General features: G+C 37.2%; 2 protein-coding genes and 2 pseudogenes across 2 annotated transcripts; 3 read left to right on the forward strand and 1 right to left on the reverse strand.

Annotated features, from left to right (window-relative positions):
• The first annotated feature begins 1,173 nt into the window (after positions 1–1,173).
• On the forward strand, positions 1,174–6,936 carry LOC143626345 (mitochondrial phosphate carrier protein 1, mitochondrial-like; annotated as a pseudogene).
• A 3,370-nt stretch (positions 6,937–10,306) lies between these two features.
• Positions 10,307–11,776, forward strand: LOC143626346 (isocitrate dehydrogenase [NAD] regulatory subunit 3, mitochondrial-like). The gene is made up of 4 exons (XM_077096472.1): positions 10,307–10,846; positions 11,040–11,279; positions 11,353–11,431; positions 11,502–11,776. Exons 1-4 carry the CDS (start codon positions 10,307–10,309, stop codon positions 11,774–11,776), a joined length of 1,134 nt encoding a protein of 377 aa, XP_076952587.1.
• Positions 11,777–15,236: 3,460 nt separating this feature from the next.
• On the forward strand, positions 15,237–16,391 carry LOC143626347 (uncharacterized). The gene has a single exon (XM_077096474.1). It carries the CDS (start codon positions 15,237–15,239, stop codon positions 16,389–16,391), a length of 1,155 nt encoding a protein of 384 aa, XP_076952589.1.
• Positions 16,392–18,997: 2,606 nt separating this feature from the next.
• LOC143626348 (protein STRICTOSIDINE SYNTHASE-LIKE 5-like) overlaps positions 18,998–21,005 on the reverse strand; it is a 36,479-nt pseudogene continuing 34,471 nt past the window's right edge.

The raw sequence follows: 21,005 nt of genomic DNA on the forward strand, positions 1-21,005 counted from the left end.
GGTGCAGCCATTATCTGTGCACGTCGTGGGATGGCCATTACACGGATCAAAATTTTTTTATTAAGTTCATAACCAAAATTTTTTCAATTATACATATATGACACCGAGAATGAATTTTTCAATAGAAAGAAGCATTCTCGGGTACGTATTTGCACGGACATTTTTTTATTAAGTTCATTTAAAAAAAATCATTTTGTGATATAAATAAAATAAATTTATGTACACATTGTATAGATACAAGCATAGATGTAATACATTTTTTTTTCATATACGCTATGTAATTATTTGTTTTACTTATAATTTTATAATTTGAATTATCCTGTGTGTGACACGAACTCTAAAACTAGTACATTATATAAATACATTAAAAATCAAGAAAATGAATTGCGAATTTGTTGAACTAATTATGAATTATAACATCTATTATAAATTATAACATGATTGCGTGAATCAAGATGACAACTTAATCAAGTACAAGATTATCTATCATGTGCGAATCTTGGTTATCTTTACCAACATCACATTTATATTCCTTCCAAATTCTTGTGAAGATCAAGGCAATTGTGCGAACTAAATTCACAATGCCTTATATTATTGAGAATCCTTTTTTTATTTTGTAACCAAAAAAAAAACTTAATTAATAACACCCATTGATGTTATAAACAATAAACTAATCGATCTCCAATTCTCCCATGTTATATCCGACCTTTTCGACATATATAGATATCCCAGTACCTTACACCATCGGGATATTATTTGCCACGTTGCTTGAGTGAATGAACTTCCACAAATAATCAGTATATATGTTTCTTTTGGCAAGCTATACAAAAACACCAAGTTAATATTTATTTTAAAACCGAAGACATACATAATATATAATGAGAATCTAATTCTAAAAATAAAGGACGAATCAGGCGAGCCCACTTGCAAGTGCTATTTTTGAAATATATATATTTCTTTAATTAATATGAAAGGGTTTTAGAAAAGGGTGATCATCCAGCTTTCCAACATTCAAAATCAAGGAAGAATAGAATAGAATAGAATAGAATAATTAAAGTCATTTGTTTTGTATGAGATCGAGAAGAAGAGAATGATGGATTAATTGTTGAAGAATAGAATAGAGTAGAATGAAAGAAGAAATAATTAATTAATTATTATTATTATTATTATTATTATGGCATCTGCGCCGTCGGAGGAATGTTCAGCGCCGGAACAACACATCTCGCCGTTACTCCCCTTGATGTCCTCAAAGTCAACATGCAGGTTGTCCTATTTCTATTTCTTTTTTTTCTTTTATTAAAAATGCTAGATAGATAATAATATATTGTAATTGAAAATTTAGGTGAATCCTGTTAAGTATGACAGCATTTCCACTAGGTTTGCAACTCTATTGAGAGTTCCGCTTTCCGGAGGGGCTGGTCGGGTATGGTGTTCAAGGAGCTTGCAGATTTGGCCTTTATGAGTACTTGTTGAATGACGTTTACGATTTCAAGCATCAAAACAAGACTCTCATCTTTTTTCTCAGCATTGCAACTTTGTCCTTTTGAGGCCATCAAGGTTCGGGTTCAAGCTCAACCCCACTTTGCAAGGGGTCTAGCAGACGGCTTTCCAAAGTTATATGCATCCGTGGGTGGGTGGGTCGGTACAACCTTTTAGTTTAACTTCCATTTCATGAGCCACTGCTGCTCTAACCATACCGATTCTTATTATCAATCAATCACAAATCCTTAGCCTAAAATCTCTCTAGTCAATATTCCTCATTCGATGTAATTATTATGTAACTCCTGTTGTTGTAAATGTGGAAGATTTCTCTCCACATATTTCTCTCTTTTTTGTATATTTATGTACCTCTCATTGTCATGGAAATTCACTCAAGGAAATTGATTTAGATTGATTATATGGTATCAGCCATCATATAAATCGATCCTTCCTTTTTTTTCCATCGGCAGCTCCCTTCAATCCCCTGTTCAAATTCCTTCACCATGTCCACCACTAACGATCTCAGTGCCATTCCCCTCCACTCTCTCAGCCACCTTATAAACATAAAACTAATTCCACTAACTACCTACCATGGGAGAAGCAAGTTACCCCGGTGCTCGCTTATCTCGATCTCCTAAACCACATCGACGGTTCTAGCATACCACCTTCCCAAACCATCACCACAAATGACCAAACAACTCCAAATCCAGACTATACAGCCTGGAAATCAGCGGACCAAAAGGTTCTCTTGCTGCTCAATTCTACCCTTTCTGAAGAAGCCATGGCCGAAACTATCGGTCACACCACGACACTTCAAGTTTGGAAGGCACTTGCCGATGCCTACAGTCACTCTTCAATTGAACGTGTTCACAACCTTCAAGACTCTCTTCACAACATTCAAAAAGGCACCTCCTCCGTTTCTGAATCTGGTCGCAAGTTCAAGGCGTTAACCGACCAACTCGCCGCTATCGGACACCCGGTAAGCGACGAAGACAAACGACACTACTTTCTTTGTGGGCTCGGTGCAACCTTCGAAAATTTTTCTACATCCCAAAGAACTATCCGCCCTGCTCCGGCATTTCGGGATCTTCTCGCAAATGCTGAAAATCAAGAAATGTTTATTAAAAAATTCATGGCACCTCAACACCCAAAGCTGCATTCTTTGCTAATTAACCCAAACCGTTTACAAATCGGCCTACCACGTCACGGGGCCGAGGTCGTAACACAACCTCAAACCGTGGTCGTGGTACCACACACACAAAAAGAACACCCCATTGCCAACTGTGTCGCCATGATGGTCACTATGCGACAACTTGCCCACAACTCGCCCCTTATGCAAAAAAGGTGACATCTCTTGATGCCAATCTAGCCGAAGCTTTCCTTGCCCAATGCAATGTTGCTACCGATACCCCGGATTGGACGGCAGACTCAGGTGTTACCACCCACATGATTCCTACAAATCTTGGTTTAATTAATTCTAAACCTCAAAACGGTAACACACGAGTTACTTTCGGGAACGGGGAATCGTTACCCATTACCCATATTGGCAACAATAATATTCAAAACAATCTTCCTTTACAAAATGTTTTGGTCGTGCCAAACCTCACCAAAAATCTACTGTCTATTAGTAGATTAACTAATGATTCTCCAGTTGATGTACTGTTTTCTAACAATTATTTTCAAATTCAGGACCGAAAAACAGCGGAAGTTCTAGCTAAAGGCACGTGTGAAAATGGCTTTTATATTCTCACTCAAAGTCACAAGTCTCTCATTGCCGCTCTCTCCGCTTCGCATCTTCGTGCTTCTTTCAATAAATGGCATAGTCGTTTTGGACATGTTTCCTTTGACACTATTTCAACTTTAAATAAAAGCGGTCATGTTTTTGTTACATCTTTGTTACATCTTTGTTACCCAAACAGGGATTATGTAATTCGTGTGAAATGGCAAAAGCTAAACATTTACCCTTTCTTGAAAACCATAACCGTGCAAACAATGTTTTGGACCTCATTCATTGTGATCTTTGGGGACCCGCACCGGTCACATCCACCGATGGATACCGATATTATATCATTTTCATAGATTATTATTATTCACGTTTTACTTGGCTTTATCCTTTAAAAGCAAAATCGGAATTTCCTAACATTTTTAAAACTTTCTTAACATTTGTTCAAAATCAATTTTCTTCAAATGTTAAGGTTTTTCAAAGCGATGGAGGAACCGAATTCACAAATCACCAAGTTTAAATGTGTTTCCAACAAAATGGCATTCATCATCGAGTCTCATGCCCTCACACTCCGAAACAAAACGGAAGGACGGAACGAAAACATCGTCACATCACCGAAACCGGTTTGGCCATAATGTTTAATGCACACGCACCACCAATTTTTTGGTTTGATGCTTTTACAACGGCCACATATATAATTAATAGACTTCCAACAAAACTGTTAAACAATTTTTCACCTTTTGAAATATTGTTTAAACAACCTCCCACGTACTCCAATCTTCGTATTTTTGGATGTCGAGTTTATCCATACCTTAGAGACTATGTCAAAAACAAACTTCTTCCTCGAAATACCCCATATATCTTCATTGGCTATAGTCCTCGCTACAAGGGTTTTAGATGTCTAGATCCAACCACGGGTCGTATCTATACTACTCGACACGCCAAATTTGACGAAGACATTTTACCTTTCCAAACATCCTCTACATCTACAAATATCTCATCTCTACCTATTACAAATTTTGAAGACCAATGACCCACACCCACGACACCCTCCCATTCTCACCCATCTACAACCCAAACTACACCCCAAATTAACAACCCCATACAACCCAACAGCCCTCTAGTACCCACACCATTACTTGTTCCAACCCCAAATCCTTTCGAAAACCAAACACACCCTCCGACCCCTCCACCCACAAACCAAACACCATCAACTTCAGCCCAATTCTCCCCAACGGCCCAACAATCCCCATCCACCTAAACATCACCGTCACCACCTTCGGCCCAAACCGAAACCCAATCCTCATCATTTTCTCAATCCGAAACTCAACCCACAAACACACACTCCATGCAAACTCGGTCCAAAAGTGGCATCTTTAAACCCAAGCATTCTGTAAATCTTGCTAATCATTCTCATTATGCTCTTTTCTCTAGCCATGTTCCAAAAGGAATCAAAACCGCTCTCGACCCTAAATGGGTCAAAGCCATGCACAATGAAATTGATGCCTTACATGATAGCCAAACTTGGACTCTCGTTCCATGTCCAACCAACACCAACATCATTGGTTCAAAATGGATTTATCGAATCAAATACAAATCCGATGGATCCATCGATCGCTACAAAGCGAGACTTGTAGCCCAAGGATTCTCTCAAATACCAGGTCTCGATTTCTCACACACATTTAGTCCGGTTGTAAAATCCTCCACCATTCGAGTTGTTCTAAGTATCGCAACCATTAATCAGTGGAAATTAAGACAACTTGACGTCAACAATGCTTTCTTAAATGGTCATCTCAATGAAACCGTTTTCATAGAACAACCTCCGGGTTTTGAAGACCCCAAACAACCAACCCATGTGTGCAAACTAAATCGTGCTTTATACGGTCTAAAGCAAGCACCAAAGGCTTAGTTTCAACGTCTAAGCACTTTTCTCATTGCTCTTGGTTTTCAAAATAGTAGAGCCGATCCATCATTGTTTATTTACAATAATCACGGAATTTTAACTTATCTCCTTGTTTATGTAGACGACATCGTTGTATGGGAAACAACGAAAAATTTATTAACATGTTTACATCTCGTCTACACAAGGAGTTCAAAATAAAAGATCTCGGCCTACTAAATTTTTTCCTTGGTTTGGAAGTTACTCATAATTCTTCCGGTCTCTTTCTAAACCAATCCAAATATGCTTACGACATTTTATCTCGTGCGGGTCTTCTTGACTCAAAACCCGTTTCCACTCCTCTAACATCAAAAGATGTTTTCACCACCCAAGGACAACCATTTCATGATCCTACCCTCTACCGATCTCTCGTAGGTGCTCTCCAATATCTCACAATCACTCGTCCCGACCTCTCATACGCCGTTAATCAGGCTAGTCAATTTCTTCAACAACCCACCACCACTCGCTTTCAATTAATCAAAAGAATTCTTCGATATGCCAAAGGCACATTATCTTATGGTTTAACTTTTGATCGACCGCCTAACATTGTTTCGCTAGGTTTTTCTGATGCAGATTGGGCACGATGTCTAGACACTAGAAGATCCACTTATGGCTACTGCATTTACTTGGGAGGAAACTTAGTCTCTTGGAGTGCAAAGAAACAACCCACCGTTTCTCGCTCAAGCTGTGAATCCGAATATAGGGCGATGGCTAACACCGCTGCAGAAATAATTTGGTTGACACATCTACTACGTGAGCTTCATGCTTAGCCTCAAATGCGCCCAACCTTATTATGTGATAACAAGAGTGCCTTGTTCATAAGCCAAAATCCTATCTCACACAAACGAGCAAAACACATTGATATCGATTATCACTTTTTTCGTGAATTGGTTACTTCCGGGCAGCTCGACACTAAATTCATCTCCACCGATCAACAAGTTGCGGATATTTTCACAAAAAGTCTCCCACAACTATTGTTCGACAAGTTTCGTTCAATGCTTCGTCTCAGACCACCCCCATCCTTGCATTGTCGGGGGGGGGGGGGGGGTATCAATTAATCACAAATCCTTAGCCTAAAATCTCTCTGGTCAATATTCCTCATTCAAATGTAATTATTATGTAACTCCTATTGTTGTAAATGTGGAAGATTTCTCTCCACATATTTCTTTCTTTTTTGTATATTTATGTACCTCTCATTGTCATGGAAATTCACTCAAAGGAAATTGATTTCGATTGATTATACTTATTTTTTTGCAGATTTTACAAAGGGCTCGTTCCCCTTTGGGGCCAAAACTTGCCATGTAATCTGTCCCTATCATCGACTAAATAATATTAAATACGATCTCGTGTGCCTAATTCCTCTTCCTGTTTTTCTGGACAGTTTCCATGATCATGTTTTCTACTTTCGAGCACTCGGTTGATTTTCTTTACCGTAATGCAATTAAAAGAAAAAAGGAAGATTGCTCAATCGCACAACAACTCGGGGTTACTTGTTTAGCCGGATATGCAGCTGGAGCTACTGGGAGTATTATTTCAAATCCTGCTGACAATGTCGTTGCCTCTCTTAATAATAATATGACTAGCAGCCTGAAGACGGTACTTATTATTTCTTTGTCTAATTAGTCAGTTTCATAATTCGGTCAGTTATTTCTTGAAATATAAGTAGGTTGTGAAGAAAATTGGGTTGCGGAATTTGTTCACTCGAAGTCTTCCAATCAGGATTATGCTTGTGGGGCCGGTGGTGACGTTACAGTGGCTGCTCTATGACACCGTTAAGGTGTTAAGTGGCTTGTAAGTCAAGTATTTGGATATAGTAATTTAATCTAGATTCAAGATCAGATTATGAAACTATATGGGCCAACTGGATTTTGATTGTACACATCTGAAGTAGAAGCTACCCAGGGCAAGATACAACCCGCTCAACCGAACACTTGTTAACGATCGTCTGGCAACATGACACCGTGCTTCTTCAAGTTAACCATGTGTTTTGCTCGTTTTTTTGCTTGTTTTTCTTGAAATGTTTCATTTCTTAAGGATGTCTAGTTTTAAACTTTTAATCTAATTATCTGGCGTAAATAATAACCGTTATCATTTTTATGTTCATCTCATGGCGTAAATAATAACTGTTCTGTCAAAGGAATCAGATTGCCAAGCTTCTGAAATTGGTCTACGTACCCTAAACTTGATTATAACCTGGTTCTATCACCCTAATGTCATTCTATATTGTGAAAATGAAACTGGATCATCACCCGGTTCGATCACTGTTATTGCCATCGCCAACAGGGCTCCCAAGGACCCCGCCTGAAGATTCGCTAAGGCTACCAGACACCAGGTTTCACAACTTCTGCTTCATTGCTGCTACCTCTTTCTTTGGACTGTTTTCGGCTTTTTGGAACAAATTAAACTACCAGCAATCACCCACAAAAAACCAAGACAGCCATTACAGGGTGGTGGTGCTTGCACAGGTAGCACGAAAAGGGAGGGTGATGCAGCGGCTAGAAGCCTGACCATGTTGCCACCGAGTATTTATATTAGCATCAAGATAACATTGCATACATACTTTACTTTCAAAAGGGCGGGAAAAACCCCTTAGTGATAATGCAATACCATAGGGTAACCAAATGAAATCAAACTTATCTGGGCAGCCGGAGATTGTTGAATTCAGATCTAGTAGCCAAAAACATACTTTCAGTGAAAGGGAAGTTGGATAAATTTGGGTAAAACCACGCGAGTATTTTAAGGGATGTAAGTCACTGCTATTGCTTTTTTACATTACATGCATGTGCCTGTTATATTTGGGGCAGCAACTCAACTGGAGTTTTATAGTCAATCCAAACAACCTGAAGATTTTGGTGACCATAAACACAAAATCTTTTGAAACCATTACAACTGACGATATGAAATTCTTCTATTGTGGTGAAATGCTTGATCACTTCATCATCTATATGGACATTTTCAAGTTTCAACTCAATCAGAGACTTAAATTTGACAGCATCAAGGAAGAAGGCAACTCACAGCCACGAATGGCCAAAGACTAACATAGAAAACAGATAAGAGTGCGTTAGGCTCCATTTTACTGGATTTGTTTCTCCTGTTTGATATCTTTTTTTTTTTTTAAATAAATTTCCAGAAGTAAATTGACTTGACTAGTTTAACAGTTTAATAACATGTTATATAAATATATAAGAAAAAAAACTATATATTCACTGTAAAATTAAAAGTAATAAATTGTAGTAGTAATATCCTTGCACCTTTTTTTGTATTATTTAAATATCTTTAGTTAGGTTTTCTATAATATGATCAAAAAGCTAACAACATTGTCATGATACATAATTGAACAGTAGTAAATATAGTCAATACAACATTCTGATTCAAAACATCACATATCCAAATATCAAAAGGCCGATTATTTATCAAACTCTAATCTTTAACATAAACAATAAGACTTCTAAATCCAACGTGTCAGAAAACCTCCAAATCTACACGCCTAGCTCCTCTTGACTGTTCCATTATCCTGCTTCGATCTTCTTGGAGGACTGTTCGTGTAGAGACAATTAAGGTGAAGAATGTGTCATAAAACTAGCTGATAAAATAAAAAAAGTACCTTCCTCCTTTATGAAGCTAACTGCTTTTCCTAGACAATGACATCAAGCCCCTAAAGCGCTTTTGGGCTTTGGCGACACAAGCTGAATATTGGTATGCCCTTGATCTTCCTGTTGAAGTAGCTTCTCGTGTGTAAACTGAAGAAAAATAACCAAATGAAGTCAAATATCCAATTAAGGATAATGAATATTTCATCAGATAATATACCAGTTACCTTGGCAACATCTTCAAAGTCGATGAAAGAAAAGTTAGAGATCGAGGACGGCAACACCAAAGTAATGCATCCACAAAAGCTGCGTGATCTTCAATATGGGTGTCCAAATGTAGCTCAACATGGTTGACTTCATAAGGTGCCTTTAGCTTCTCTAGCTCGGTAAATTTCTGCAAGAGATTTGGAATAAATATGCAAGTTTGTGTTGTGACAATTAACATATACATAGATGATTTGATCAAAGAAACGAACCCGAGTGCGAATATACAAGTTGTGTACCCCTCTCCTTTTCAATTAAAGCATTTAAATAATAAAATAAATTAAATTAAATTAAAAATAATGTTGCCAAATTACACTAAATTTTAATATCACCAAAATTTATATCAAGTTTTAAGGAGGATGATCAACTTCGGGTGGTCAAACTTGTTATTGACGTTTCTCGACAAGTACTTAAGAAAGTCCTTAACAAAGAAAGAGGTATTCCATTTTAGGTGTTAACGGAGATGGTACGGCTTTATTTTTCTTAAAAGAAAGTCTTGCTCCGTAAAAGATTTAAAATTTTTGGACCTTTGGCTTTGGATAAATCTACGTTACGTCTTCCTAAACGTCTAGTCCATGAAAAGTTCCAATCTGGATTTAGCTAGCATTTAAATAACATTAAGATGTCATAATTGTTCTATTTATTTAACTTTTTAAGTCATTTACTTTTCATTTAATACCTTTTCTTTTTCTGAAATTTAATATATAGAATCAAAACTTCACAATCATATCAATTTTAACTTAAACCTTTGTATCTAAAATATTAAATAAAAAGCAAGATACTAAGGATAAGCGATAACCGAACCTTTAACTATAATTGAACCAAAAACTAACGAAACTGAACCAAAATTAACCCAAAAAATCAGTTATTTTTTATAACCTCGGTTAACCGAAATTAACCGAACCGCATCATACATATTTTGCTACACTTCTAGCTTTTATACCCTCTATTTCATTACTTATATCTCTTCTCCATTTCTTGTACCTATACATCCATTTTATGAATCTCCAAGTAATTTGACTTCCAGTCATTAACGAAATTAATTAGACCGAATCGAAAAATGATAAATTAACCAAATAAACCAAACCAATTAACTAAAAACTGGTTGAGATTAATAAAAATAGATATTAACCGATAATTTTAGTTTCAATTGAGACTAATAACCGAACTAAGCCAAACCAAACCGTACACACCCTTAAATAAAAACAAACTTTTATGAATGAACCTAAATGTTAGTTTTCACAGCAACACTACTCTAATTATTAATTTTTTTGGTCCAGATCGATACTCATCCTATAATATTCTTGAAAAATGGGTCTAAAAAAACTAATTTCCTCCTGTACACCGTCACATCTCCGATCATGCATTCGCTCCGTGACATACATGCCACGTCCCGGCGGACACCACGCCGCAAAACCCATCACCCCGATCACCAGCGACGGCGTTCCGAGGCCCGTGAGTCTGATCCCAGGCGACGGTATCGGCCCTTTGGTAACCGGCGCCGTTGAGCAAGTCATGCACGCCATGCAAGCCCCCGTTACGTTCGAAAAATTCGACGAGGTGCATGGCAACATGCAAGGGATACCTGATGACGTTATGGATTCGATCAGGAGGACTAAGGTTTGTTTGAAGGGCGGATTGATTACGCCGTTGGGCGGAGGGGTTAGCTCGTTGAGTCTCTCGTTGAGGAAAGAATTGGATCTGTTTGTTTCACTTGTGAATTGTTTTAATTTGCCCGGGTTGTTTTCGAGGTATGATAAGGTGGATCTTGTGGTGATTCGGGAGAATACGGAGGGGGAGTATTCCGGGCTGGAGCATGAGATTGTTCCCGGTGTTGTTGAGAGTCTTAAGGTCCGTACCTACGATTAATTTGTTTACTAATAATAATTATTTATTTGTCCTTGTATGAATTAATGCTCGTGTGAAATTGTATGAAATGCTCATGTGAAATTGCATGCTTGTTGTTCATGTGAAATTGTACTCACTACTCTTGTTGGTTATCCGGATATATAATAACTATCTTAATTTCTAATTGCCATCATAGGTGATTACAAAGTTCTGCTCAGAACGTATCGCACGGTATGCTTTTGAGTATGCTCACTTGAACAACAGAAAGACGGTGACGGCTGTTCATAAAGCAAACATTATGAAGCTTGCAGATGGTCTTTTCTTGGAATCTTGCAGGGAGATTGCCAAAGATTATCCTCAGATCAACTACAATGAGATTATTGTGGACAACTGCTGCATGCAACTTGTTTCAAAACCTGAGCAATTTGATGTCATGGTATCCATCATGTTATTTATTTATCTACGTCTATTTGTTTTTAATTTGTTTATTTGGACCTTAAATATCGCAGGTGACACCAAACCTGTATGGAAACCTAGTTGCAAACACTGCTGCTGGTATTGCTGGCGGCACAGGTGTCATGCCAGGAGGTACTTCTATTACTATATATATTGCTTCACCATTATCATTTTAATTGTATTTAACATGTTGTTATTACAGGAAATGTTGGGCTTGAATATGCGATATTTGAGCAAGGCGCATCAGCCGGCAATGTTGGGAAACCGAAAATGGTGGAGAAGAAGAAAGCGAACCCAGTGGCTTTACTTCTTTCATCAGCCATGATGCTAAGACACCTCGAGCTTCCTGATTATGCAGACCGTTTGGAAACTGCGGTAAAACGTGTTATTGAAGAGGGCAAATATCGCACGAAAGATCTTGGTGGAAGTAGCACAACACAAGAGGTGACTGATGCAGTCATATCTGCACTCAAATGATCGACTTGAATCATGATAAACATAAGTTTAGACACGTTTTTGCCAGCTAGATGATCATGCTATTGTTCTTTGTTTGCATTTGTTCAAATAAGTCAATCTTCTAGCATGTAAAGAAATGTGCTCGGTCTTTGTGTTTGGTATTGATGGTTATGCAAATCAATGGCTTGAAGTCGTAGCATATCTTGTTATGTCCTAAAGGCGGGTTATACGCAAGGTTTTAAATACCACTTTTATCTACGGATGTTATATGAGTTGACAGGTTGAATATGACAAGAACACGAATATATATAATGTCACATATATATAAGCCTGAACACGACATGTGCTAACAAATTTATCTAAATTTGTATTATTTTATATATTTTCAAAAATAAAAATATAAATAAATGGGTTAAACGGACTAACTTGTGAGCTAGCCGGGTTGAAATGAACGCGACCCCGGTGACATATAGTATTCAACCGACTACTACTTGTTCATTTGTTTTTTAACTTTTTATGTAAAGATTGGTAACATACACTACAAGAAAAAGACCATACAGGGACGAAACCTTTAGAAACAACACAAAAGTTGTTTCTATAGTTTATCATATATGGACAACATATTGTCGCTATAGGATTTTCCTTCTTTTAAAGTTTGATAACCTATAGACACCACATGTCGTCCCTGTAGATTGAAAACGACTTTCTTTTAATTTTCTTTAATTCGTGTTTGATGGAAAACAAGAATAAAAAAAATGTTTTAACTTGTAGAGACAATATGTCGTCTCTGCAACATTTAATATGCATATATACATTTTTCGGTTTTGTTTAATTAATGATAAAAATAAAAAAAATGAAAATTTCAAAATATTATAACTTATAGAGACGACTAGTTGTCTCTAAAAAATTTGAGTGAAAAGAATTTACTTTTAATAAAAGGAAAATTTATTCATTTCGGAAAAAAAACTGTATAAAAAAAATAAGATAACCCATTGAGACAACATGTTGTCCCTAAAAAGTATTTAGGGAAAATTAATTTTTTATAAATTTATTTTAATCATGATCTTTATTAAGAAAAGTACTAAAAATATGTACTTAAACTTACAGAGATAACATGTTGTTTTTAAAATGTTTGACTAGTAAAAAATTAGGGGCCAAAATTTCCCACCAATCCACCAAATATGTTCAATCCTAATAAAAAAATATTTAACATATAAAATATAAAGACGACATGCCGTCTAAATATTTCCCACCAACCCACCAATCATTCCGCTACCAGCACCCACCGTCCACAACCCACCACCACCACTTCCGCCACCACTACGGTCCACCACCTACCACCACCGCCGTCCATCACCACCACCACCCACCATCCGCCGCCGTCACCACCCACCGTCCGCCGCCACCACCACCCGTCCACCACCCACCACCACCACTTCCGCTACCACTACAGTCCACCACCTACCACCACCGTCCATCACCACCACCACCCACCGTCCGCCTCCGCCACCACCCACCACTACCGTCCGCCGCCACCACCACCACCCACCGTCCGCCGCCACCACCACCGTCCACCACCCACCACCACCACTTCCGCCACCACTACGGTCCACCACCTACCACCATCGTCCATCACCACCACCACCCACCGTCTGCCGTCGCCACCACCCACCACTACCGTCCGCCGCCACCACCACTGTCTGCCACCACCACGGTCCACAACCACCACCCCACCGTTGGCCACAACCACCACCCACCACCACCGTCCTCGCCATCACCACCGTCCATCTCCACCACCACCCACCGTCGGCCACAACCATCATCCACTACCACCACCCACCACCACCACCAACCACCGTCGCCCACCACCACAACCACCACCAACCACCGTCGGCCGCCACCACCATCCACACCCACCACAACCGTCCATCACCACCACCCCACCGTCCACCACCACCGTTCAACTTATATAGACGGTATTCAGTTTATTGGTAACTAATTTTCAGCTTATGCAGACGATATCCAGTTTATAAAACAAACAGTATTATATTTTCAGATTGCAGACCTTCAGACCAAGTCGGGAATTTTTGATTGTTTTAGTGTTATATTTTACCTTTAAATATGTAATTTGTGTAGTTCTGTTACCGTAACGAATGTAATCAAACTAATGAATAAACGTCATTTTAAATATGTTTTTTTTGGATCATATACCATAGTGAACATAACCAAAACCGATCAAATTTGCATCGATTTGCCGCTGCAATGCCCAGGTTTTATTGACCGAATAAACGTCATTTTACACATGTTACTTTTTTTTGTATCATATACCATAACAGAGATAACAAAAAATGACCGAATTTGCATCAACTTGCCACCGTAATACTCGAGTGTTATTGACCGAATAAACGTCATTTTAAGTGCATTATATTTTTCTCATAAGTTATATGAGTTTCTTTTGATTTAGTTCTGGTGCCGTAACCAAATTCTGGGCGTTTATTAATTTAATTTTTTTAGTACCGTAACGAAGCTAAGTGTGCCACTAATGTTTTATGCCTTATTTCGTTTTCTAAATTATTGTTAGTATCATAACGAACTTATCCATAACAACCGAGCGCGTGTTAATAGATTGCCGCAGCGCGACGGGTGGAAGATTAGTTTACGTATAAAGACGAAATGTGGTGTCTATAACTAAATATAATTATTTTATAGATTTTTTAATAAATAGATATTTAGAAAAAAAGAATGAAGCAACTATTTTGGGCTGAATGAAGGGAACGATATAACATAGTGCCAATTTAGAATTTCCACTTAAACAAAAACCAGTTTCCCCATTTTCTCACTGCCATGAAGCTACTGGTGTTTCCCCTCAAATTGAAGCTACACATCTCAGCGACCTCGTTTTCTCACTATTCTAACCTCAAATCTGAAGCTTGAGAGTAAGAAATATATTATTCCTTGTTCAATTTTATAAGTGAGAAGCATACATTATTATTCCTTGATTTGGCCAACAAATTAGGGTTTATGGTGTTTTCAGTTGTAGTGTTAAAAAAGTAGCTAATTTCAGCCCTTATTTCAGTTGTAGTGTTAAAAAATTAGTTGATTTCAGACCTTATTTATGCTTTGTAACTAGTTTTCTGCAACTTTATTAAATGTCAGTAACAACTTGGAGATAATATTTTGGCCTCTCTAATCTAAAATCTTTGAGACGTCTGGAGCTTCTTTACACACATACTCAACCACTCAGATACCAACTCTTTTCGTAAACAATTACTTATACGGACTATTTTTTCTTTTAATTTTGTATGTTATGAATTGTAGGGGTGTTCATGGTTCGGTTTAAAAACGTGAACACCCCTAGTGAATTGTTATTCAACAATATTATATATTGTAATTGTTATTCAATAATAGGTCTACTAATAGCGTCCTATTCACTTTGCCCAAATATATATAAAAAATTTAGAATATTGAACCAGTTATGACAATGGATAAGAGCTGGATAAAATTGAGGAATCGCAATTCTCCGGATTTCTTAAACGGTATTCGCAACTTTATAGAAATTGCCCAGAACCATGTTGATAGTCAAGGCAAAGCATTTTGCCCCTGCAGACGATGTTGCAATGGGATACGACACGATTTGAAAACAATAAGAAACCACATACACGAGATAGGGTTTCTACCATCATACCAGACATGGCATTATCACGGTGAGATACATCCCCGGGCTGCAGAGACATCATCCCTTTTTTCTCAAACAACCCGTACTCCAATAACAAACAACGAGATGTTTAATTTAGTTGATGATATCATGGAGGAGCAACATACATGCAGTCCACCAACAAATAATGGAGCTGGGTTAGACCCAGAATTTGATGAATTGTTCAAGGAGCTGAATACCGAGTTATACCCTGGTTGTAGTTGGATGTCTTCTCTAAACTCTCTAGCAATATTAATGCATATTAAAGTCATCAACAAATGGACAGATAGTACGTTTGACCAACTTTTAGAGTTTTTAAGAGTTGCTTTCCCAAAAGAAAATAAGGTTCCAACCTCACACTATGAAGCTAAGAAGAAGCTGAGTAAGATTGGGTTAGGGTATGAAAAAATTCATGCTTGCATTAATGATTGCACTCTGTTTTGGAAGGAGAACGCCAAGATGGAAAGTTGTCCTGTTTGTAACGCGAGTAGATGGGTTGACAAAAACACAAAGGGGAAGAAAATAGCACAAAAGGTGTTGTGCTACTTTCCTTTAACTTCCAGACTTCGAAGGATGTATAGTTCTAGATTCATAGCAAAAGACATGATCTGGCATAGTACTGGACGTTCAACGGATGGTATGATGCGTCATCCAGTTGATGGGAAGGCATGGCAAGAATTTGACAAGAGATATCCTGAATTTGCCCAAGAACCTAGGAACGTTCGTCTAGGTTTGGCTGCTGATGGCTTTAATCCGTTTGGTAACATGAGTCAGACTTATAGCATGTGGCCAGTTGTGTTGACAACTTATAATACACCACCGTGGTTATGTATGAAAGAGTCTTCTTTCATGCTAACTTTGCTAATTCCCGGCCCTAAATCACCTGGAAAAGACATTGATGTTTTCCTAAGGCCTTTAGTGGATGAGTTGAAAATGTTGTGAGGCGAAGGAGTTCAAATGAGAGATTCATTAACCAACACTGTATTCAAGATGCGTGCTACACTATTGTGGACTATCAACGATTACCCTGCTCGTAGCAGCTTGTCTGGATGGAGTGGTCAAGGGTATAAAGCATGCTCTACTTGTAACGAAGACACACCCTCGTGCTCTGTAAAAAGTAAGATTGCTTTTGTTGGTCACAGACGATTCTTGAGCAAGAAACATAAATGGAGGTAAGATCTGTCGTTTGATGGAAAAACAGAGATAAGAAATCCTCCTAGACGGTTGACTAATGCAAAAATATTAGAATGCATGTTATTCTAGTGATGATTCTGATTGAATGCATGTATATAATTTATTCATGTTAAATTGTGAATATTTATTAAGAACGCTTATTGTTATATCTTTATTACATGTTTTGTTTTTTTTTTGTAAGGATGGCAGATGTTGCACATGGACACGAGGGGGATGGTGGGAGTCAGGATCCCAATAGGAATCCAAATACAACCCCTAGCATTTGCGAGTCTTGTAACCTGTTCCATTTAATTATATGTCCTTTTATATTGAATATCTTTTTAATTTGCTAACTTTTCAATTTCATGTATAAATATGTAGCCCAAGCCAAAAGAAAGCGTGGACCAGGGAGAAATATAAAGTTACATAATAAATGTCAACAAAATGAGGGTGAGCCACTACCCCTTGAAGTTGTTGAATGGGCACGTCAATATAAATTCGTTGCAGCGAATGCCTCGGATTTTGTAAGATTGATCTCCAACACTATTCTAGCGCTAGTTCCTTTGCATTATGAAAGTTGGAAGGATGTTCCAGATGAGGATAAAAATGTTGTTTATCCGCAACTTTTCGTAAGGCCTCCATGTGTAATTAATTATATATTTGTATTTCAATTTTGTAACTTTTACATCTCCAATTATTTCTTTTTACAGGATTACTTTGATCTCAACAAGTTTAAAAATGCCGATCCCATCCGATGGTCAAGTATTCAGCTTGGAATTACTGCTGATTGTCAAAGACGCTATGCATCTCGAAAGTCTAAATTTAAGAAACATTTTGAAAAAAATGGAGGTTATGTCGACGTTGAAACAGCAAAGAAGTGTCCCCCAAAGAATTATGATGTAGTCAAGTGGATTGAGCTTATTGATGATTTGTTCATGGATCCCGGCTATAGGTTGAGATGTGAAGCAAATAAAAATAACCGAAAAAAACAAAAATACCCGAGTTTTCAAGGCAGTCAATCTTTTGCCCAAATTCAACACATGGACGTAAGAAAATTGTCAATATTACACAAGGATCTATTAATTTTCATATTGAAGCTTAAAAATTAGTATTTTTGGTGTTTAGGAAGGAGCAAAAAACTAGAAGTTCTAGTCGTATTGGTATTTTCAAGAAGACGCATTTCAAGGAAGGGGAAGGATGGGCAAACAAGGATTGTGAAGGAGATTGGGTAAGTAAAAACTTTTTTTTGTATGATTTAGTATCTTATTATTTATGTGTGGGTATTCAATAGAGCTTAAATGAGGTATTAAAAGTCTTTTATTAAGTAGTTGTAAAAGTCTTCATTATAGCTTCAGTAGACATTCAATAGAGCTTAAATTTTTGTAAACAACTATTTGATGTATGATTTAGTATCTTATTATTATATATATACATATATTTATTTATATATACAATATAAAAATTGTCATAATCTAGCTGTTCGGTTTGGTCTTATATGACCGGTTTTCGTTATAGATATTATTCTTAGTATAGTTGCATTTGTTGAGATAAATGAAATGTTATTGTCTATTATTAATTGAATATAGGGGTGTTCACGGTTTGGTTTGATCCTATAAAGAAATCCTATTACGTTTTTTTTTTGACTTAATGTTGCGATTTGGTTGTTTTATGTTATTTGAGGGCTTAAATATCAGTGAATATGTAGTTTTGTGTAATGAGTTAGGGCTTTTTTGGTGATTTGTTGCAATTTTCCTTGTTGTCAGCTACTGGGGTGCTTATATATTAGTAAATTTATAGTTTTGTGTATTGTGTTAGGGTTTTTTCCTTTTGCTTAATTTGTTACAATTTGAGGGCTTATTATATACTAGTGAATTTGTAGTTTTTGGTATTGCATTAGGATTTTTTTTTTGTTTTAAGTTGTTTGATTGTTTTATGTTATTTGAGCGCTTATGCATAAGTGCAATGAGCTAAAACCTTGAAACCGAACCGGAACCAAACCATTAGTAACAATTCGGTTTGGTTCGGTTTTGAATTTCAACGGTTAAGTTTCGGTTTCCAACAATAAAAAACCATTAGTAACGGTTTGGCTTGTGGTTTGACTCAAAAACCGGCCAAACCGGACCGTGAACAACCCTATTTGAACAGGTTGGTTCTGCTCCTTTTAAAGCAATTTTGCTGTCAAGTTTTAGTAAAAAAAATATAATGTATCGTTTAATGTAGGGTAAAATTCAAGACGAGTTAGCAAAAACGTTGAAAGATTCGGCTGATCCAGCAACAGTTCAATTGGGGTACTCCAGCGTGCTTTAGGTCCTAGGCGTGGTTACATACGCGGCGTTGGACGTGTTGTGAGAAATGTAACCCCCGAAATATCAAGGTCATACCCCCGCCACAACAACAACAACAATTGCAAGAAATGCAAGAAGAAATGCAAAAAATGCAACAACAAATGCAAGAAATGCAGCAGCAACAAGCAGCCCAGCAGCAACAAGTGTCACCATTCTCAAACTGAGCATTACTGGAAATAATGCAACAACAAAACCAACAACATCAGTTTCTAATGCAACAAATGACCCAGCAATTCCAACAGGAAATAAATGCACTGAGAAGAAAATTGCCTCAACTTGATGAAGATGATAACTAGGAACCGAATGCTTTGCCTTTATTTAGAAGTTTGAATATCTTGTGTTTTGAACTTTAACTATCTTGTATTTTGAACTTTAAAGATCTTGTATTTTCGTTGAATATTATGTGTCGTTTTAATTTTTTTTATATTGTTTGAATTCAGGTTAAAAATGCAAATTATATATATATATATATATATATATATATATATATATATATATATATATATATATATAATACCTATAGAGGCGACATATCGTCCCTATTGGTTTACCAGATGTCTAAGATGTTTTATTTTGTAGGGACAGCATATCGTTTCTACAAATTTCGAATATCTTTTTTTGTTGTTAGTCTATTGAGATGACATGTCGTTCCTATAAATTGAATTTAATTTTTTTATTTTAATTCTATTGAGACGACTTGTTCTCTCTACAGAGTAAAAGCAAGTATTTTCTATTTAAGTCTGTTGACACCACATGTCTTTCCTAAAAGTATATCTATGGAGACAGCACCTATTGAGACGACCTAAGGACCTATCGGTACAAGCCTGTAGTGACCAAACCTGTGTAAGCAAAAAGTTGTCTCTACAGGGGTTTTAGAGCTACAGAAAGGACATGCCGTCCCTAAAGGCCTAAAAGGTTTTGCCCCCATATATCTACTTTCTTGTAGTGATACTATTAACTATTGCTCGTCTTAATTGAGCGCTTGGAATTCAGTGCTTATTTTGTTTTGGGATGTTCAAATTGCTGGAAGCTCACACGAAAAAACCTTACAACTGGTTTCCTCAAAACCGATTTATGATGCAAACAAGTTAGCTAGCCAGGCTTTATTTGTAAACGAGCCAATTTTGAGTTGGGCTAGCTCGGTTTGGTTTGGCTTGTGACAAACCTTATTCAAGAGTGGTGCAATGGTAAATAAGACAATTGTGATTTATCTTATTTATTTCGTTGGTTAGAGGATATTGACGGTCGTGCAATCTTTAATGAGTAGGATAGTAGTAACTAATAAACACCAATTAAGTATATATATATCAAATAACATTAAATGATACCTAGACTTGTGAAAACAAATTTTTCTACTTTACCATGCATCCTACGTCATCACTTCAACATATACTACACCCCATGTCACAATCAACAATCATATATAACAAACAAGCACCTTATAATACAATAAAGTTAAAAATTATCATTTTGCGGTAGCAGGATACCGGGTAAGGTTTAGGCGGATAATGGAGGACTTTATCAGACTTCCAAGATACAGATGTTCCCCGATCTTTGTCCCAGTCGTAACAAATTTTAATTCTGGGTCATAGTATCTTTCGATGGGCTTGCCATCCAAATCCACAACAATCGCCCCTGCATTTCTCTCCATAGAAGGTCTTCGAAAATACTTATCCAAAAATGCAAGGAACTTCCGGATGTATGGATATTTACGTGCACAATCCCACTCGAATGTAAGCTCCTACCAAAAATTAAATAACTAAAACATGCATATAAACAAGTCATAATTTTTAAGGGTTATGTTCATTCGTACGTTTATATAGTCTGGAAATGGATAAATGGTGTTTACCTAGATGTACAGTTTTAACCTTTACCTAAGTGAAGTTACGTGTTGTATTAGCATCTCCGGTTAAATTAGTATCTAAGAATTAACAATCCTAGCTAATACACTTATATTCAGAGCAATCTAGTCTGATTCTCACGCCGGAGGGTGGTCACAAGGAGGTACCCCCCCTTCTCAGTGACGAGCTCACGGTGT

The sequence above is a fragment of the Bidens hawaiensis genome, unplaced genomic scaffold (genome assembly GCF_021521415.1).
Source record: "Bidens hawaiensis isolate Kalapana, Puna unplaced genomic scaffold, B.hawaiensis_p1.1 tig00004357_1, whole genome shotgun sequence".
Lineage (NCBI taxonomy): Eukaryota > Viridiplantae > Streptophyta > Magnoliopsida > Asterales > Asteraceae > Bidens > Bidens hawaiensis.